The sequence below is a fragment of the Camelus dromedarius genome, chromosome 7 (genome assembly GCF_036321535.1).
Source record: "Camelus dromedarius isolate mCamDro1 chromosome 7, mCamDro1.pat, whole genome shotgun sequence".
NCBI lineage: Eukaryota > Metazoa > Chordata > Mammalia > Artiodactyla > Camelidae > Camelus > Camelus dromedarius.
The window spans coordinates 12,603,355-12,617,426 of NC_087442.1; the positions used below are offsets into that span (position 1 = coordinate 12,603,355).

General features: G+C 38.8%; 1 protein-coding gene across 2 annotated transcripts in view; it reads left to right on the plus strand.

Moving 5' to 3' along the window:
* Positions 1-14,072, plus strand: part of KDM7A (lysine demethylase 7A) — a 77,414-nt gene that overhangs the window by 37,159 nt on the left and 26,183 nt on the right. For both annotated transcript variants that reach the window (XM_064487303.1, XM_064487302.1), the window contains exons 3-8: positions 1,463-1,580; positions 6,691-6,851; positions 8,698-8,839; positions 9,121-9,307; positions 10,486-10,648; positions 13,945-14,032. In XM_064487303.1, coding sequence (XP_064343373.1) covers positions 1,463-1,580; positions 6,691-6,851; positions 8,698-8,839; positions 9,121-9,307; positions 10,486-10,648; positions 13,945-14,032 — 859 coding nt within the window. The remainder of the gene's footprint in view (positions 1-1,462; positions 1,581-6,690; positions 6,852-8,697; positions 8,840-9,120; positions 9,308-10,485; positions 10,649-13,944; positions 14,033-14,072) is intronic.

Consider the following 14,072-nt stretch of genomic DNA (forward strand, 5'->3'; position numbering starts at 1 on the left):
CCTAAGCTGGGGATGCAGCCTCTCAGGTAGCTCTGAGAGACAGCTCCAAAGACTCAGGGGGGTGGCCAGAATATACAGAAGTTTTCTTTACAACAAAGACCAGGTAGTTCGAACATCAAAAGATTACTATTAATTAAGGAAAATGAGTTATCACAAGTTAAGGAATTTAGTGCTTTTCTATGTATGAGAAGGTGCAAAAGTCTGGGCTCATTGAAATCAATCCTTTGGTATGTATCTGCTATCTAGGGCCAGTATCCTGTTCTTTCTCATCCTGAGTCTCCTTTGGGTACAGCTTTGGGGATGGTGGTAGCGGCCAGGCTTCCTGCTTATCTGCATCCTGAGTTCACTCCGCTCACCATGGGGGCAGTGGCTGATGGCTGCAGTGCCCTTTTGTTTACTGATATGACGGACAATAATTTTCATTGACAGGATCCAGCATTATTTTATTTTTATTATCTTTGTAAGGTGAAGGGTTGAAATAACTTAGATTCATATAGACATCAATACATTTCCCAGAATCATAGAGGTTTTAGGCTTAAAAGTGATTTTTCAAACTTAAAAAAGATTTAAAACTGAAATCTTTTGCTGATACCACACAAAAGTTATGTAGGTGGTGCCACTCTAGTGGAAAGAGGAATGAGACCCAGAGGCCCTACTTCGGCCTTTTCTCCATCTTCCCTTTTATTGAAGGTTCCTCAGCACAGTCTGAAAAACAGCACTCATCCCCTTCACTTCCACATTGAGGAAACTGGACCCTGACACGCTAAGTGATTTGCCCAAGGTTGCAGAGTAAGTTACGGCTAAACTAAGAGTCAAAACCGAGTCTCCTGACTTTGGCTGCTGTGCCTGTTCAAGATTGTAGCCTCCTAGAGCTGCAGCATCACAGGACCCTTGCTTTAGAATCAGCCATAAGTTATTTATTTTGTCATCTCCCTTGCCTTCCTTTCATTATGCTGCAGTCACCTGCTATTCCTTGTGTCAGTCTAACCATGCTCATTTTGGGAATAAATCTTGACATAAACAAGAAGGGAACTGTGTTGTTAAAGTAGATTTTCGATGTGGGATCAAAGGCCTTATCCTGAGAGGATGATTTGGATGGTCCATGAAAATCATATTATAACCTAATATTCTAGGGAAAACCATGGTTTTAAATAATTGTGAGATTTTATAGTATGTGTAAATGTGGATATTATATCAGGTTCAGCCTGCTAATTTGAATTCCTTGATTTAATTTTAAAATCATTTTGAAATACAAAGATTTAAAGAAACCCACAGTTAATTGCCTTTAATTGCAGCATTACATACGGTAAATTTTACTTCTTCAGCCTTAGAAGTGCGTTTAAAAATGTATTATTGTTCTTGACAGTTGTTATTTCTGATTATATAGACAACAATGATTAGAAAGTGCATAGTACCACTAGTTATAAAAATGTTTTCTTTTTTTAATCTTCCAAAAATCTAGTGAAAAAGAGGAGGAACTGGCACAGGCATGACTACACAGAAATTGATGATGGTTCCAAACCAGTGCAGGCTGGAACTAGAACTTTTGTGAAGGAATTACGTTCTCGAGTCTTCCCAAGGTATGGAAACCTGTTCTGACCAAAGAAAATTTAAGAATGTTACCTAATAAAGCGACGGTATCTAAAGCAGCGTTTTCAGTCTTCAGGATGCAAGCCATTGTTGTCTCAGCCAGCTGTTTACTTTTTTGAAAATGAAATAGAAAATATTGGTACATTGCAAGTAATAGGGGTAAGCAAGCATAGTTTAATGGAACTTTTGTTATATGTGTGTGTACTGGATCACTGTGTAAAAATGTATTTCTGAACTGTGGGTCTCAGTCCAAAAAGTCTGAAACACACTAATCTGAGGCAGTGTCTCCCAGCACTTGGTTCCTTACGTTACGCAGCTGCTGCTTCTCTTTCTCTGTCACCTCACCTACTCCTACTTTCATGCTGTATTTCTTCCTTATGTTGTTTTCCTGTCTTCACCCTCAGTCTACCAGAAGTACCCTCGACCATTGCTCACCCTCTGGTGGCAGCAAGACTGGGCTTTTTGATTTTTTTTTTTAAATAAGGGAAAGTATTTGAGTTATCTGTGGCTCAAAGAGTGTCAGAAGCATTACACAGCATTTAATCATGCTAACTTAGATCATTTCCTACTCACTGCCTGACATCCATTTAAAGTGATAATGCTTAATAGGCTTCTTACACACGATCATATCCAGGCTTATTAAAAAGAGGAAGCACAATTTAAATTTCAATCACAATATCACAGTCTAGGGGGAGGTGCCAAGATGGCGTAGACAGACTCACAGCTAACCCTCTCCCACAAATACCAAGAATGACATCTACAAGCCCCTGAATTGCACAGAACTCCTACTGAACTGGCAGAGTGTCTCTCGCTTCGAAATACAGGATTCTCACAAAATCCAGTAAGGAAAAAAAGAAAAAAGAAAAAAAAAATCAGTGCAGGACCTATCCCGAAGGGAGGGAGCAGCGTAGGAAGAAAGTCACCCTCGTGCTGGGATGCCCCCTCTTAGCTGGGAGGTTAGCAGGGATGGAAGCAGAGTTTCTGAGGCTCAGAGAAGAAAGTGGCAGCAGCCTGGCAAACAAAACTAAGAGAAGCTGGCATGGAGGGTCCCTGTGATCCCCAGCCCTAGACGCAAGCCAGCAGAGACAAGCTGGGACTGGCTGCTGGAAATTGTTGATGAGCCCGGGGAGAGGACTGGGGCCCATTGCACAGAGGCAGCCTCAGGGGACTGGAGGAGGATGTAAGCCCTGGCCGGGGGTGTGTGCAGAACAGAACAGCCTGGGATCCCCCCATAAAAGAGCACCACTGCTGGTGTGTGTTGGCGGGGAGGGGCGCAGTGCAGCCAGGCCATAACCGCTGTCTCCATTTGGCTCCATTGCTGGTGCATTCTCAAGAGGAGAGAGGTGGGGCTGGGTCATAGCCATCGCCACCTCCCAGAGGCAGGGCTGAAAGCTGAGTCCATACCCAGAGGCCCTGCAACCTCATAGACGGGACTGAGATTTGTTTACAGCCCCAGGCAGAGAGAGTGGATTTGCTCTGCTGGTGCCTTTGTGAACCTGTACCTCTGGGACAAGCAGGCGGTGATTGGGAGTTGTGGCACACAGCAGGGGCGAGTACAGGTATTTATAACAGGCCAGTATTCACCTGCGAAGGCGGGGCCGGGGTCTGCAGTGACCCTGTGGTGCACCACAGGTTCACCCGTGTGACTGCACGCTCGCTGTGGCGGGTCCTAGTGCCTGACATTGACTGATCTGCGCTGGTAGTTCCGGGGGCCCAGAACCTGGGAGACACCGGAGCGGGTGGCTGACATTCCCGCAGCTAAGGTGGGGACAAAGCAGCTTCAACAAACAGTACTTTGTAAGCCTGTATAACAAATGACAGACAACACCACGGAGGGCACATCCCAGTGGACATCTCCTGTGACCCTTCTTCCCAACTGAAGTGCTCCAGCCATGCCTGCCACACACCACGGCTCAGAAATGGGTCTAGAAGCCTCTATCCCCGCAACAGGAGAACAGACCCGGACCCTGTCAAGACTGTGACAACTGCAGAATGAGAAAGGAGGCCCCGAACAACAACAACAACAATCAGGGCAGGCTCTGATCACCACAACACCAACCACACCTGCAAGGAGGCAACAGCCAACACACACAGAAGAAACGTGGCAGCCATCCACAGTGAGAATAGCCCTCACAACGAAACTGCTAGACGCACGCTTCTACGTAGGAACGCTCCTCCTTTAAATAACAACAAACAAACAAAAAACAGCCCTTCAACCACAGTAGATAATGGTTACTCCCAAATCCACAGAGCCAGAGAAATATAAGTAAAATGAAGAAGCAGAGGAACCACTCCCAACTAAGAGAACAAGAGAAGTCCCCTGCAAGAACGATCAATGAGACCTTGAAGTCTACTAGATCATGACTTCAAAAAGGGGGTGATAAAAGCACTGAAGGAAATGAGAGAGACTATGAACAGAGACAGAGGATACTATACGAAGGAGACAGAAACTATAAAGAGGAGCCAATTAAAAACAACCTCACAGCCTGTTACGGAATTATTTCAGGTCCTGTAACTGTAAAATCCTTGCTACTTCTTCAGTCTCTAGGATTCCTGGCTGTTCCCCTCCCTTAAACAGAAGCATGAATTATAAGCAGCTTCTGTTGGCTCCCTCATGTACTGAGGGGAAAAAACGTGTATGAAACACAGTGGTTTCTGTGTGAGTTTTGTGATACTAAAGGCCCTATTCTCAGATAGTCTCCTTTATCAGTTTCAAAGTCATAGGAGATACATCTCCATTTGTTTTCATTGATTGACTTGAAGCCTAGGGCCAGAGTTCTCAGCCAGGGTCTGTGGGCTGGCCTCAGAGAGGCTTATGAGTTTCCCAAAACTGTATAAACAATTTAGTGTTGATGTGGGAATGTGAATTTTTCAGTGAGAGGAGTCATAGCTTTCATTTTTTTCAAATAAGTTTGTAACCCAGAAGAGAAGTATTAAAAATCCTGGCCCAGTGATTCCTGTGGATCCTCTGCCAAAAGTACAAAACACAAACGAGAGCAGGTTACAGAGATGGTCACAAATGTCCGCACTCTGCGTACCGTTAATTACAGGTCTTTGGTTTTAACTCCATAAACCTCCACATTATTTAAAAACATGGTAGAGTGACAATAATGAACTAAATTACATGTGCTTAATGGGATTAACATAGAAGTGTATAAAATAAAATGAATTTTAAAACAAAGTCTTTTGAGACCCTTTTTTACATAAATGATAACTTTTAAAACATTTATGTATATAGGTGTATGGATGTATATATGCATCAAATTTTTAAAAAATAAAATGGGGTTTTGTTACGCATTTGTTGTACTTTTTTTTTACAGTTATATTTAATAGATATACTTCCATATGTTACACAAATTTACCTCACTCCTTAACTGCTGTGCAGTTTGCACTGTGTATATATATATATATACACCATAACCATCTCACTATGGTGTATGTTTAGTTTGTGTCCAGTTTTTTTCTTATAAGTAATGATGTACCTGTATTTTTAGCACTTGTACGTATATATTTTTGATCAACAGGGGAAGTAAAACACCAAACATTTTAGATGACAGAGTACAAATGATCTAGGATTCTCCCTTAGAAAGGAGTTTAAGGAATTGTTAAATGTTCAGAGGTTGGGGAAGGAACGCTTGTGGATGCTTATGAGGAAATTAAAAGGCAGTACAGAACTCAGTCACACACAGGAGATTCTAAGCCCTCCACTTACAAGACTATCCAAGAAAAGTCTGTCTTGATTTTTTTAGGCCTCAAACTGACCTTCCCTTATTTAGAAGATGGGAAGATCAGAGCTCAGTAATTCAGAGGCCCAGTTTCTCCTGTCTTCTCCTTGATACCTAGGCTACAGATGGCATCGAGACAGTTAACATGATTGTATAAATGGAAACGGTTGTGTTTTAACCTGTGACACAAGTGTTGCACTTAACTTTGAATGTACAAAGAGAAAGAAAAATACCATATGAGATCGCTCCTATGAGGAATCTAAAAAAAAAAACCAAAACAAATATAAAACAGAAACAGACTCATAGACATAGAATACAAACTTGTGGTTGCCAAGGGGGTGGGTGGTAGGAAGGGATAGACTGGGATTTTAAAATGCAGAATAGATAAACAAGATTATACTGTATAGCACAGGGAAATATATACAAGATCTTGTGATATAACAAAAAAAAATGTGACAATGAATATATATATGTTCATGTATAACTGTAAAATTGTACTCTACACTAGAATTTGACACAACATTGTAAAATGACTATTACTCAATAAAAAATGTAAAAAAAAAACTTTGAATGTACAGAGCTGCGTTCTGTGAGCAATTGGGGGATAAAATCTAGAACATCCGCATTTAAAGAGATCTTTGATTTACAGTTAGATACAGGACAGCGAAAAGGGACAAACCACACATAAGTGTAATGCTTGTAATGTGTTAATCATCAGAGGGCAGCTGGAGGTTCAGCAACCCTTTTTAGTGGCTTAAGGTGTCAACTTACTAATACTTATTAAAAATACTGGTTATAACAGATTGTTTAAATCAGGAGTTCTTATTCTCAGGGACCACGAATGCTAGTCATCCTCCAGTGTGCAGGACAACATGAATTGTTCTGTGTTCCGTGAGACTTTGTAATGTCTAACAAACATTTGTGTAGAATTTTATACCCTACACAGCTTGTGTTGAGTGGCTTCTGATCTTGTTACTTCTTTTAAATCCAGTCATTCTCTACAACTAATTGTAAGCACCTTGTTTTTCTATTGTCTTTTCAAGTGTAGTTTACCTGAACATTTATGTATTAAAATACATATTTTGCTATAAACTAATCTGTTTTTTTCCTCTTGTTATAGTTAAGGCGTTTTATGTAATACATATATATTTTTTCCAAGTATATATATTGAAGTAATTATCTATGATTTTTACTTTCGGATTAAAGGGGTTTTATAAGACATTTGTTATAAAAAGGAGAATTAGGTATGATAGGTTGAGAACCACTGATATAGATATAATATAGTATGTGAATTAACCCATTACCAGAGTGTTTGTTATTTTTTTTGACTGAACTTATCGACAAAGATGACATTTTACTCTTATGCTCTCCTTAGTGCCGATGAAGTCATTGTAAAGATGCATGGCAGCCAGCTGACACAGAGATACCTGGAGAAACATGGATTTGAAGTCCCTATTATGGTCCCCAAATTAGATGATCTAGGACTCAGGCTCCCTCCACCTACTTTTTCTGTTATGGATGTGGAACGTTATGTAGGTACGAACTTGATTCATTTAAGTACTTGGGAAAACATGGTAAAAGTAAAATTGATATTATCCTAAAAAATATTAAAAGTTGAATGAAGAGATTTTAATTTAGTTCAGTTTCTAGGTCAGAAAAAGTGAAATTCAATATCACCTACATCAAAAACTATTTTTTTCTCAGCAGACCGACATTCAGAAAACCGGAAAGTAACATTTTGTGTGTTTTTATTTACTTGGCCTCATCCTATTGCTTTTTTTGTTGTCATCAAAATTTCTGACACTTGCTTAGGAAAAACTATTACTGAGGGGTAGCTAGAAATATGAGGAAGAAAATGTTGGAAAACTGGATTGGTTCTAGGCCTCTGCAACAGCGTTCAGGTGCAGGATTTCTAGATCCTGCTTTAGTGACCTCCTGCTTCCTAGAGAAAAGCCAGGAAAAAGAGAAGTTCATTTTCAAACCTGTTTTTATATTAATGAGTTGGAGATATTGCCATTTAATGATGTCTGGACTTAATTTGATATATCGAAGTCCATAAAGGCATGAGAAACAAGGTGGAAAATGCTTGTGGCAATATTGTTGACATTTTCAGTCACTTCTGATTCTCATCAGGGTATTTAGAGATAAAGCTGACTCTATGTAGGTCTCATTCCTTGTTAGCAATAGGTAGAGACTATTTGAGGATTAGATCTCAAATCTATCTTGACTCAAATTGTATATCCTTTACAATACGTTATCTCCTGACCATGGAATGTCTGAGAACATGTCCCTTTATTGATCCTTTGGTTGACATTGATAATCCTATCACTGAGGAAGTCCAATTAAATGTCGTGACTTCACATTCAGCTGGTTTTGAATTATTTGATAAATTAGAGGATGAGGATGAGGTTTACCCTAAACCTGTTTGCATAGATAGCACTGTAAAATAAATAGCTAGTTTAATATAAGTGTAGGAAAAATGTTCAAACTACTTGATAGCTAACTTTTTAGTACTGCAAAGCACTTCAGTTAACAATTATTTTGCCTCCAAAGTATAAAAGTCTATTTGGCAATTCTTTCTTAACTTACATAAAATTACATTAAAGTAAGAAAATGACATGTATTTGTTTTCTGTTGCAGATTGATTAAGTATTGCCATATTTTGAATTTCACCTTATCCTATAGGACGTTGTAAAACCGATTATGCTTTTTAGAGTGACGCACTGTAGTGAAAGCAATACCTCATGGTTTTATGGGAAGGTTGTAGATCAATCCCATTTCAGAACTCCTTTCACAGACACTGATATGAACTGAAGTTTGCTTCCTAACCACTCGTTTTTTCTTGAAGCAGAATGTTAGAGGAGAAGACACTACTAGGCAAGAAGAAATTGTTTGCTCTGGTTAATTTGTTCACTGATTCCCCAGTGACAGATTGGTTCTTCAAAATGATGGGCTTAGAAGCTTAAGTGTTAAAGAAGTGAAAGGGAATTCAGTCTCCTTATTTTGTGCACGAGGACCTAAGACCCAGAGCTTATGGTGCGGTTTCCACCTACCAATATAATGCATTTTTGTCACGCTCTGCACAAGAAATCATTAGTATATAGAAAGCTTTGTAAACATACAAGGTTTTACACTTAGTGCTAATTATTCAGCTCTGTCTTAATTGCATTAACTCTTTCCTTCAAAAATTGTCCCTTTGTTCAAAAGTTACAGTTTGACTTAAAAAGTAAGGATATAGGAAGAATCTTTGTCTGAGCTGTGTAGTTTTATGGATGGCTTAATTACCATATGAAGTAAATACGGTCTTTAAAATAGTTTTGTTCAGGGCGTCTATTGATGAAACGCTTCAGCCCAATAATAAGACTATAATTTTTCTCTGCAGGTGGTGACAAAGTGATAGATGTCATTGATGTGGCAAGGCAGGCAGACAGCAAAATGACACTTCACAATTATGTTAACTACTTCATGAACCCTAACAGACCAAAAGTGCTAAATGTGATCAGCCTTGAATTTTCAGATACAAAGTGAGTAGTTCTGGATGTTTTGGTTTAGTCTTCTCAGTTAGCTATATGTAGTTAAATGATGAATTTACGTTAGTACGAAACACAATTGTGACTTTCAAAGTGGTCCAGTGATATAGCTACGTTGTAAATTTTGCTTTGGCACACTCAAACTTTAAGTATTGCTGTTAGCCTTGAGTTCCACTTAATTTCGTGGTTTGGGTTGAGACAGGAGATGCAATTTTAAGAAGTTTTAATTTGCATGATATGGGTGTGTGTGTATACGTGTGTTTGTTTTTTTGAAGGATGTCTGAATTGGTGGAGGTTCCCGATATAGCCAGAAAACTTTCCTGGGTGGAAAATTATTGGCCAGATGATTCAGTCTTTCCCAAGCCATTTGTTCAGAAATACTGCTTAATGGGAGTGCAAGACAGCTACACAGATTTCCACATTGACTTTGGTGGAACTTCAGTTTGGTACCATGTTCTCTGGGTAAGCTTGGGGTATTTCTTTGTTCTCTTATTGACAGAAACATAGAGTCTTATTTTTCCATGAGTGCATTCATTTGCAAAGAGGAAAGCTTTAGTACTTTTCCAGTAGGATCTATCATTTTAAATGCTTAAAGAAGCATTATGATTTTTTAAAAAATTCCAAGTGATGGAAGAGCCATGAGTTCTTAATTTATATTTAAATTCTCTTTTTTTGCCCCCCATGTTACAAATTAATCTCTTTTAGCTCTTTGTCTCTTTTTGTTTTGTCTTCCCCCCAGTCACATTAATTAATCCCTGATTCAAATACCTGAGAAGGAGCAAAATTACAGTGATAATTATTTCTGACCTAAAGTTCAGGCTAAGACAGCTAGTTGAATAAGTCAGGAATGCCCATAAAAATACTAATTCTCCTAGGCAGTTTATAGTCACCTTGCTTCATCTGGGACTGTGCAATTCTGTACAGTAGCCACTAAGCACCTGTGGCTAAATTTAAATAATTAAATGTAATTTAAAATTCATTTGCAATACCCACATTTCAAGTGCTCAGTAACCATATAGGGCTTATAACTACTATATTGGATAGCACAGACATAAAACATTTCCATCATCACAGAAAGTTCTTTCGGACAGTGCTGATCTAGAATCATATCTTCGTCTGTATCAAACGCCTGTGCATCAGCGATGCTCTGGACTGTATTTGATGCTGTGCCCTTGAGCTCCTCTTCTTTTTCTCCTTGAGAAAGCAAAGGGTTAGTTCATTGAAGCTTACTTACAGGCCTTTAAAAATAATTATAATCTTATAAGTCTTAGGAGAAAGGGCAAAGTTTGCAGAGATGACTCTGAAACCTGGGGCCTATGAACATGTATTTACTTCTATACGTTGAAAATGAGATCAATAGGATGTTTGTGATTCTTTACCCTCCTCTCTTGTAACTATCTCTCCATCACTACTTTATTGACTCCTTGCCGTATTTCAGAGGGGGCGCTTTAGCTGCTGCAAAGATTCTTATTAAGGGCAATAGCTATTGATCAGGTATGTGAAATATGTCTTTTTGAGCCTAAAAAAACTGATCGTTATCTAATTTAATTTAGATCACTGTATTGGGAAATTGCACCAATATAGGCCATCCTAAGAATGGCATTTCTTTTTTCAAAAATAGCGTGATTACTTCCTTCTAGGGCGAGAAGATTTTTTATTTGATAAAGCCAACAGATGACAATTTGGCACTCTATGAATCTTGGAGTTCATCTGTGACCCAGAGTGAGGTGTTCTTTGGAGATAAGGTGGATAAATGCTACAAATGTGTGGTAAAGCAGGGACATACCTTATTTGTTCCTACAGGTAAGGTTTTAATCCCATCCCCGCTCCGCATAGTGGATACTCATCACATGGAGTCAACTTTTAATTAGAACCCTGACTTTAACATGTTTGGAAAGTAGCTTTATATAGCCTGAGAGATTATTCTGATCTTGGACTTTCCATTTCTGTGCTCCTTAGAGGAACTTCTCTTGTAGTTAGGACTTGTTTCAGTATTGTGTTTGATATCATTTGCCTTCATTTTAATTTTTATTCACAAAAATTCACATACCATAATGCTTACCCTTTCAAAGTGTACAATTCAGTGATTTTTTAGTAGATTAACAGGGCTGTACAACCATACCCCTCTCTAATTCCAGAACATTTCATCACCTCAAAGAGAAACCCCATACCAATTAGCAGTCACACCCCACTTCCCCTCCTCTGAGCCCCTAAGCAACCACTAGCGTACTTTCGGTGTCTGTGGATTTGCCTCTTTCAGGCATTTCATATGTAACACGTGGAATATGTGGCTTTTCATACCTAGCTTCTTTTAGTTTGCATCATGTTTACTAGGCTCATTCATGTGTAGCACTTATCAGTACTTCATTACTTTTCATGACCAAATAATCTGTTTTACAGATATACCACATTTCGTTTGTCCCTTCATTGGTTGATGGACATTTGGGTTGTTTCCAATTTTGGGTTTTTATAAATAGTGCTGCTTTGAATATTTGTGTAAAAGTTTTTGGGTGGAGGTTTGTTTTAATTTCCCTTGGTTATATACCTAGTAGTGGAATTGCTGGGTCATATGGTATATCTTCTTTGGAGAAATGTCTGTTTAAATCCTTTGCCCATTTTTAAGTTGGGTTGTCTTTTTATTGCTGAGTTGTAAACATTCTCTATATATTCTGTATACTAGACCCGTATCCAGATATATGATTTGCAAATATTTTCTCACATTCTGTGGGTTGTCTTTTCACTTTCTTGATAATATCCTTTGCACAAAATGTTTAAATTTTGATGAAATTCTCTTCAGTTTTAACTGGTCAGCTCTACATTGATGTCAAAGGCAAAGCCTGCTATAAGAATCTAGGCTGCTGTCCTGGGACAGTTAGGAGGCAACAGTATGTTTTGAGGGACCCTAGGAAGGAACTGCCTACCAGCGTTAGCTATAGCCTCAGGTATAGGTATCAGGTGTGTCATTTTGAGACGTGACTGAATGCAGGGTATGGACTCCCCTGGCCAGTGGTTTTGAGAACTGCATTTTTCTGATTTGGGTGACCTTAGTGGCTGCAGAGTTCACAGGGTTCTGTCACAGGCCTTGCTTTCTTACCTTGCCTCTGGAGTATACAATAATAAGTATGCATTGAATAATGAATGAATAAATGCATAGAACTACCAAAATTTATAAATCTAGGTACACATCAATATTTTCATTGTGAATGGGCCAACCTCCTCCCTTAAAAACCTTTCCCCGATGCTCCCATTCATAACAGATATTTTGTTATGCCCGCTTCACATTCATCGATAATATAATTTCTTACACCAATTATTCCCCCCCAAATTGATGTAATGACCTAATTAGATTATAAAGAAGCAATTAAAAGTAATTTGTAATACAATTTTATTTTAAAGTGTGCCTGCTTGGGCATAGCAGCATTAGAAGACAAAGTGAAGTCTATAGCATTGGTGCAGATTAATGGTTCTCAAACTTCATTGACAATCAGAATCACGTGGAGGGCTTATTAAAACACCCCAGTGGTTCTGATTTAGTAGATCTGGGGTGGGCCTGAGAATTTGCATTTCCTTTTTTAAACACCTTTATTGTGATGTAATTCCTGTACAATAAACTACACATATTTCAGATGTACAATTTGATGAATTTTGATAGATGTGCACACCTGTGAAACCACCACCACAATAAAGATAGCTAACATTTCCATCACTCCGCAAAAGAGAATGGGCATTTCTGACAAGTTCCCAGCTGAGGCTGTAGCTGCTGGTCTGGAGACTATTTTTGAGGAACCACTGCTAGAGATACTGTGATTTCCCCCCCCCCCCCCCCAGGTAGTTGGTAACTGATAAATTTCCTTCAGTTTACAGGCTACCCAGTTGTATTCCTCGAAAATTGTGCCAAAATCATGTGAAAGTAATTTGTTTATGTATTAATGGAGTTATAGCTTGTACGCTCAGACAGTAAATGACAGATTTTGTACTTAAATGAATGCAGAAATTGAAAGTCCTGACTAATGCAGGGCAATTTTTTACTATAAGGAACTGTCCTGCATGGTGTGTCCCTGGCTCCTGCTCACAAAATGCCTCCTGATCATTGTACAAAAAAGGCCCCCAAACATGCCAAATCACACTCTACAGGCAGTACTGCCTCTTTTGAGAACCACTGATCTACAGAATTTGCAGCCGACATAGACTTCAAATTTTTGATTTCAGAGTCAAGCTCAAGACTGCCTTTGAGCACAGAAATGGGCACCACTAGAAAGCCAGTCTTGTGGGGAGTTTTCTGATACTGTGTCAGAGCACAATGAGGGATCAAAGTATGAAAAAAATTAAAAATAAAATATGAAAATGGGATCTATTTTAAAGCTAATTTTTACATGCAGAAGTATACGTATATATTTCTTTTTATTAATATAAAGTCTTTCTGCTCAGTCTATAAACCTTTCTTTCAAAAATTAGGCATCCTCTCTTAGAAATGAGCCTCATTTTGAAAACATTTTTATGGGAGAATATGATTTTTACTGCCAACATTTATGTTTATAGGGCCATAACCTTGCATAATGAAATTTGAGTGACCTACCTTTTCTTTTTTAGAGGCAAGTCCCCACTTGAGTTCCACTGATCCTCCTCTGCTTGGTCCATAAGGGCACTTGATTCAGGATGACACTAGGGAGGCCAAGCACTCATCCAATCCCAATGTTCATTGAATGAAAATACCCTTACCTCATTCTAACCAGATTTGACTTGTCTCAGAGTAAAATCTTTAATAAAAAGTTAGATTGTGTTTTTAAACTAAAAAACTAAAGCAGCAACAGCCGCAGAAACCTTCACCTATCTGGTGAAGAAACCTTCACCGTGATTTTGCCTGATTGGGTCAGTGCATTTGTTTCCTTAAACTCAGCACAGAGCCTGGCATATAATACTCATTTAATAAATTTTTCAGTCAGTGAATCTCAAGATCATAATAGACATTAACTTCTCCAGCACTGAAGTATGACATAAACTGATTTTGATATCTTGTGTTTCTTAAAACAGGTAGATATCACATTTGTGTGGTTTAAATATTGGAAAATCACTGATTTATATACTTTGGACCATTTCAGGGTGGATTCATGCTGTGCTCACTTCTCAGGACTGTATGGCTTTTGGGGGGAACTTCCTGCACAACCTTAACATTGGCATGCAGCTCAGGTTTGTGTCATCAGTATGTAAAGGATCTTTTGTCCTTTTT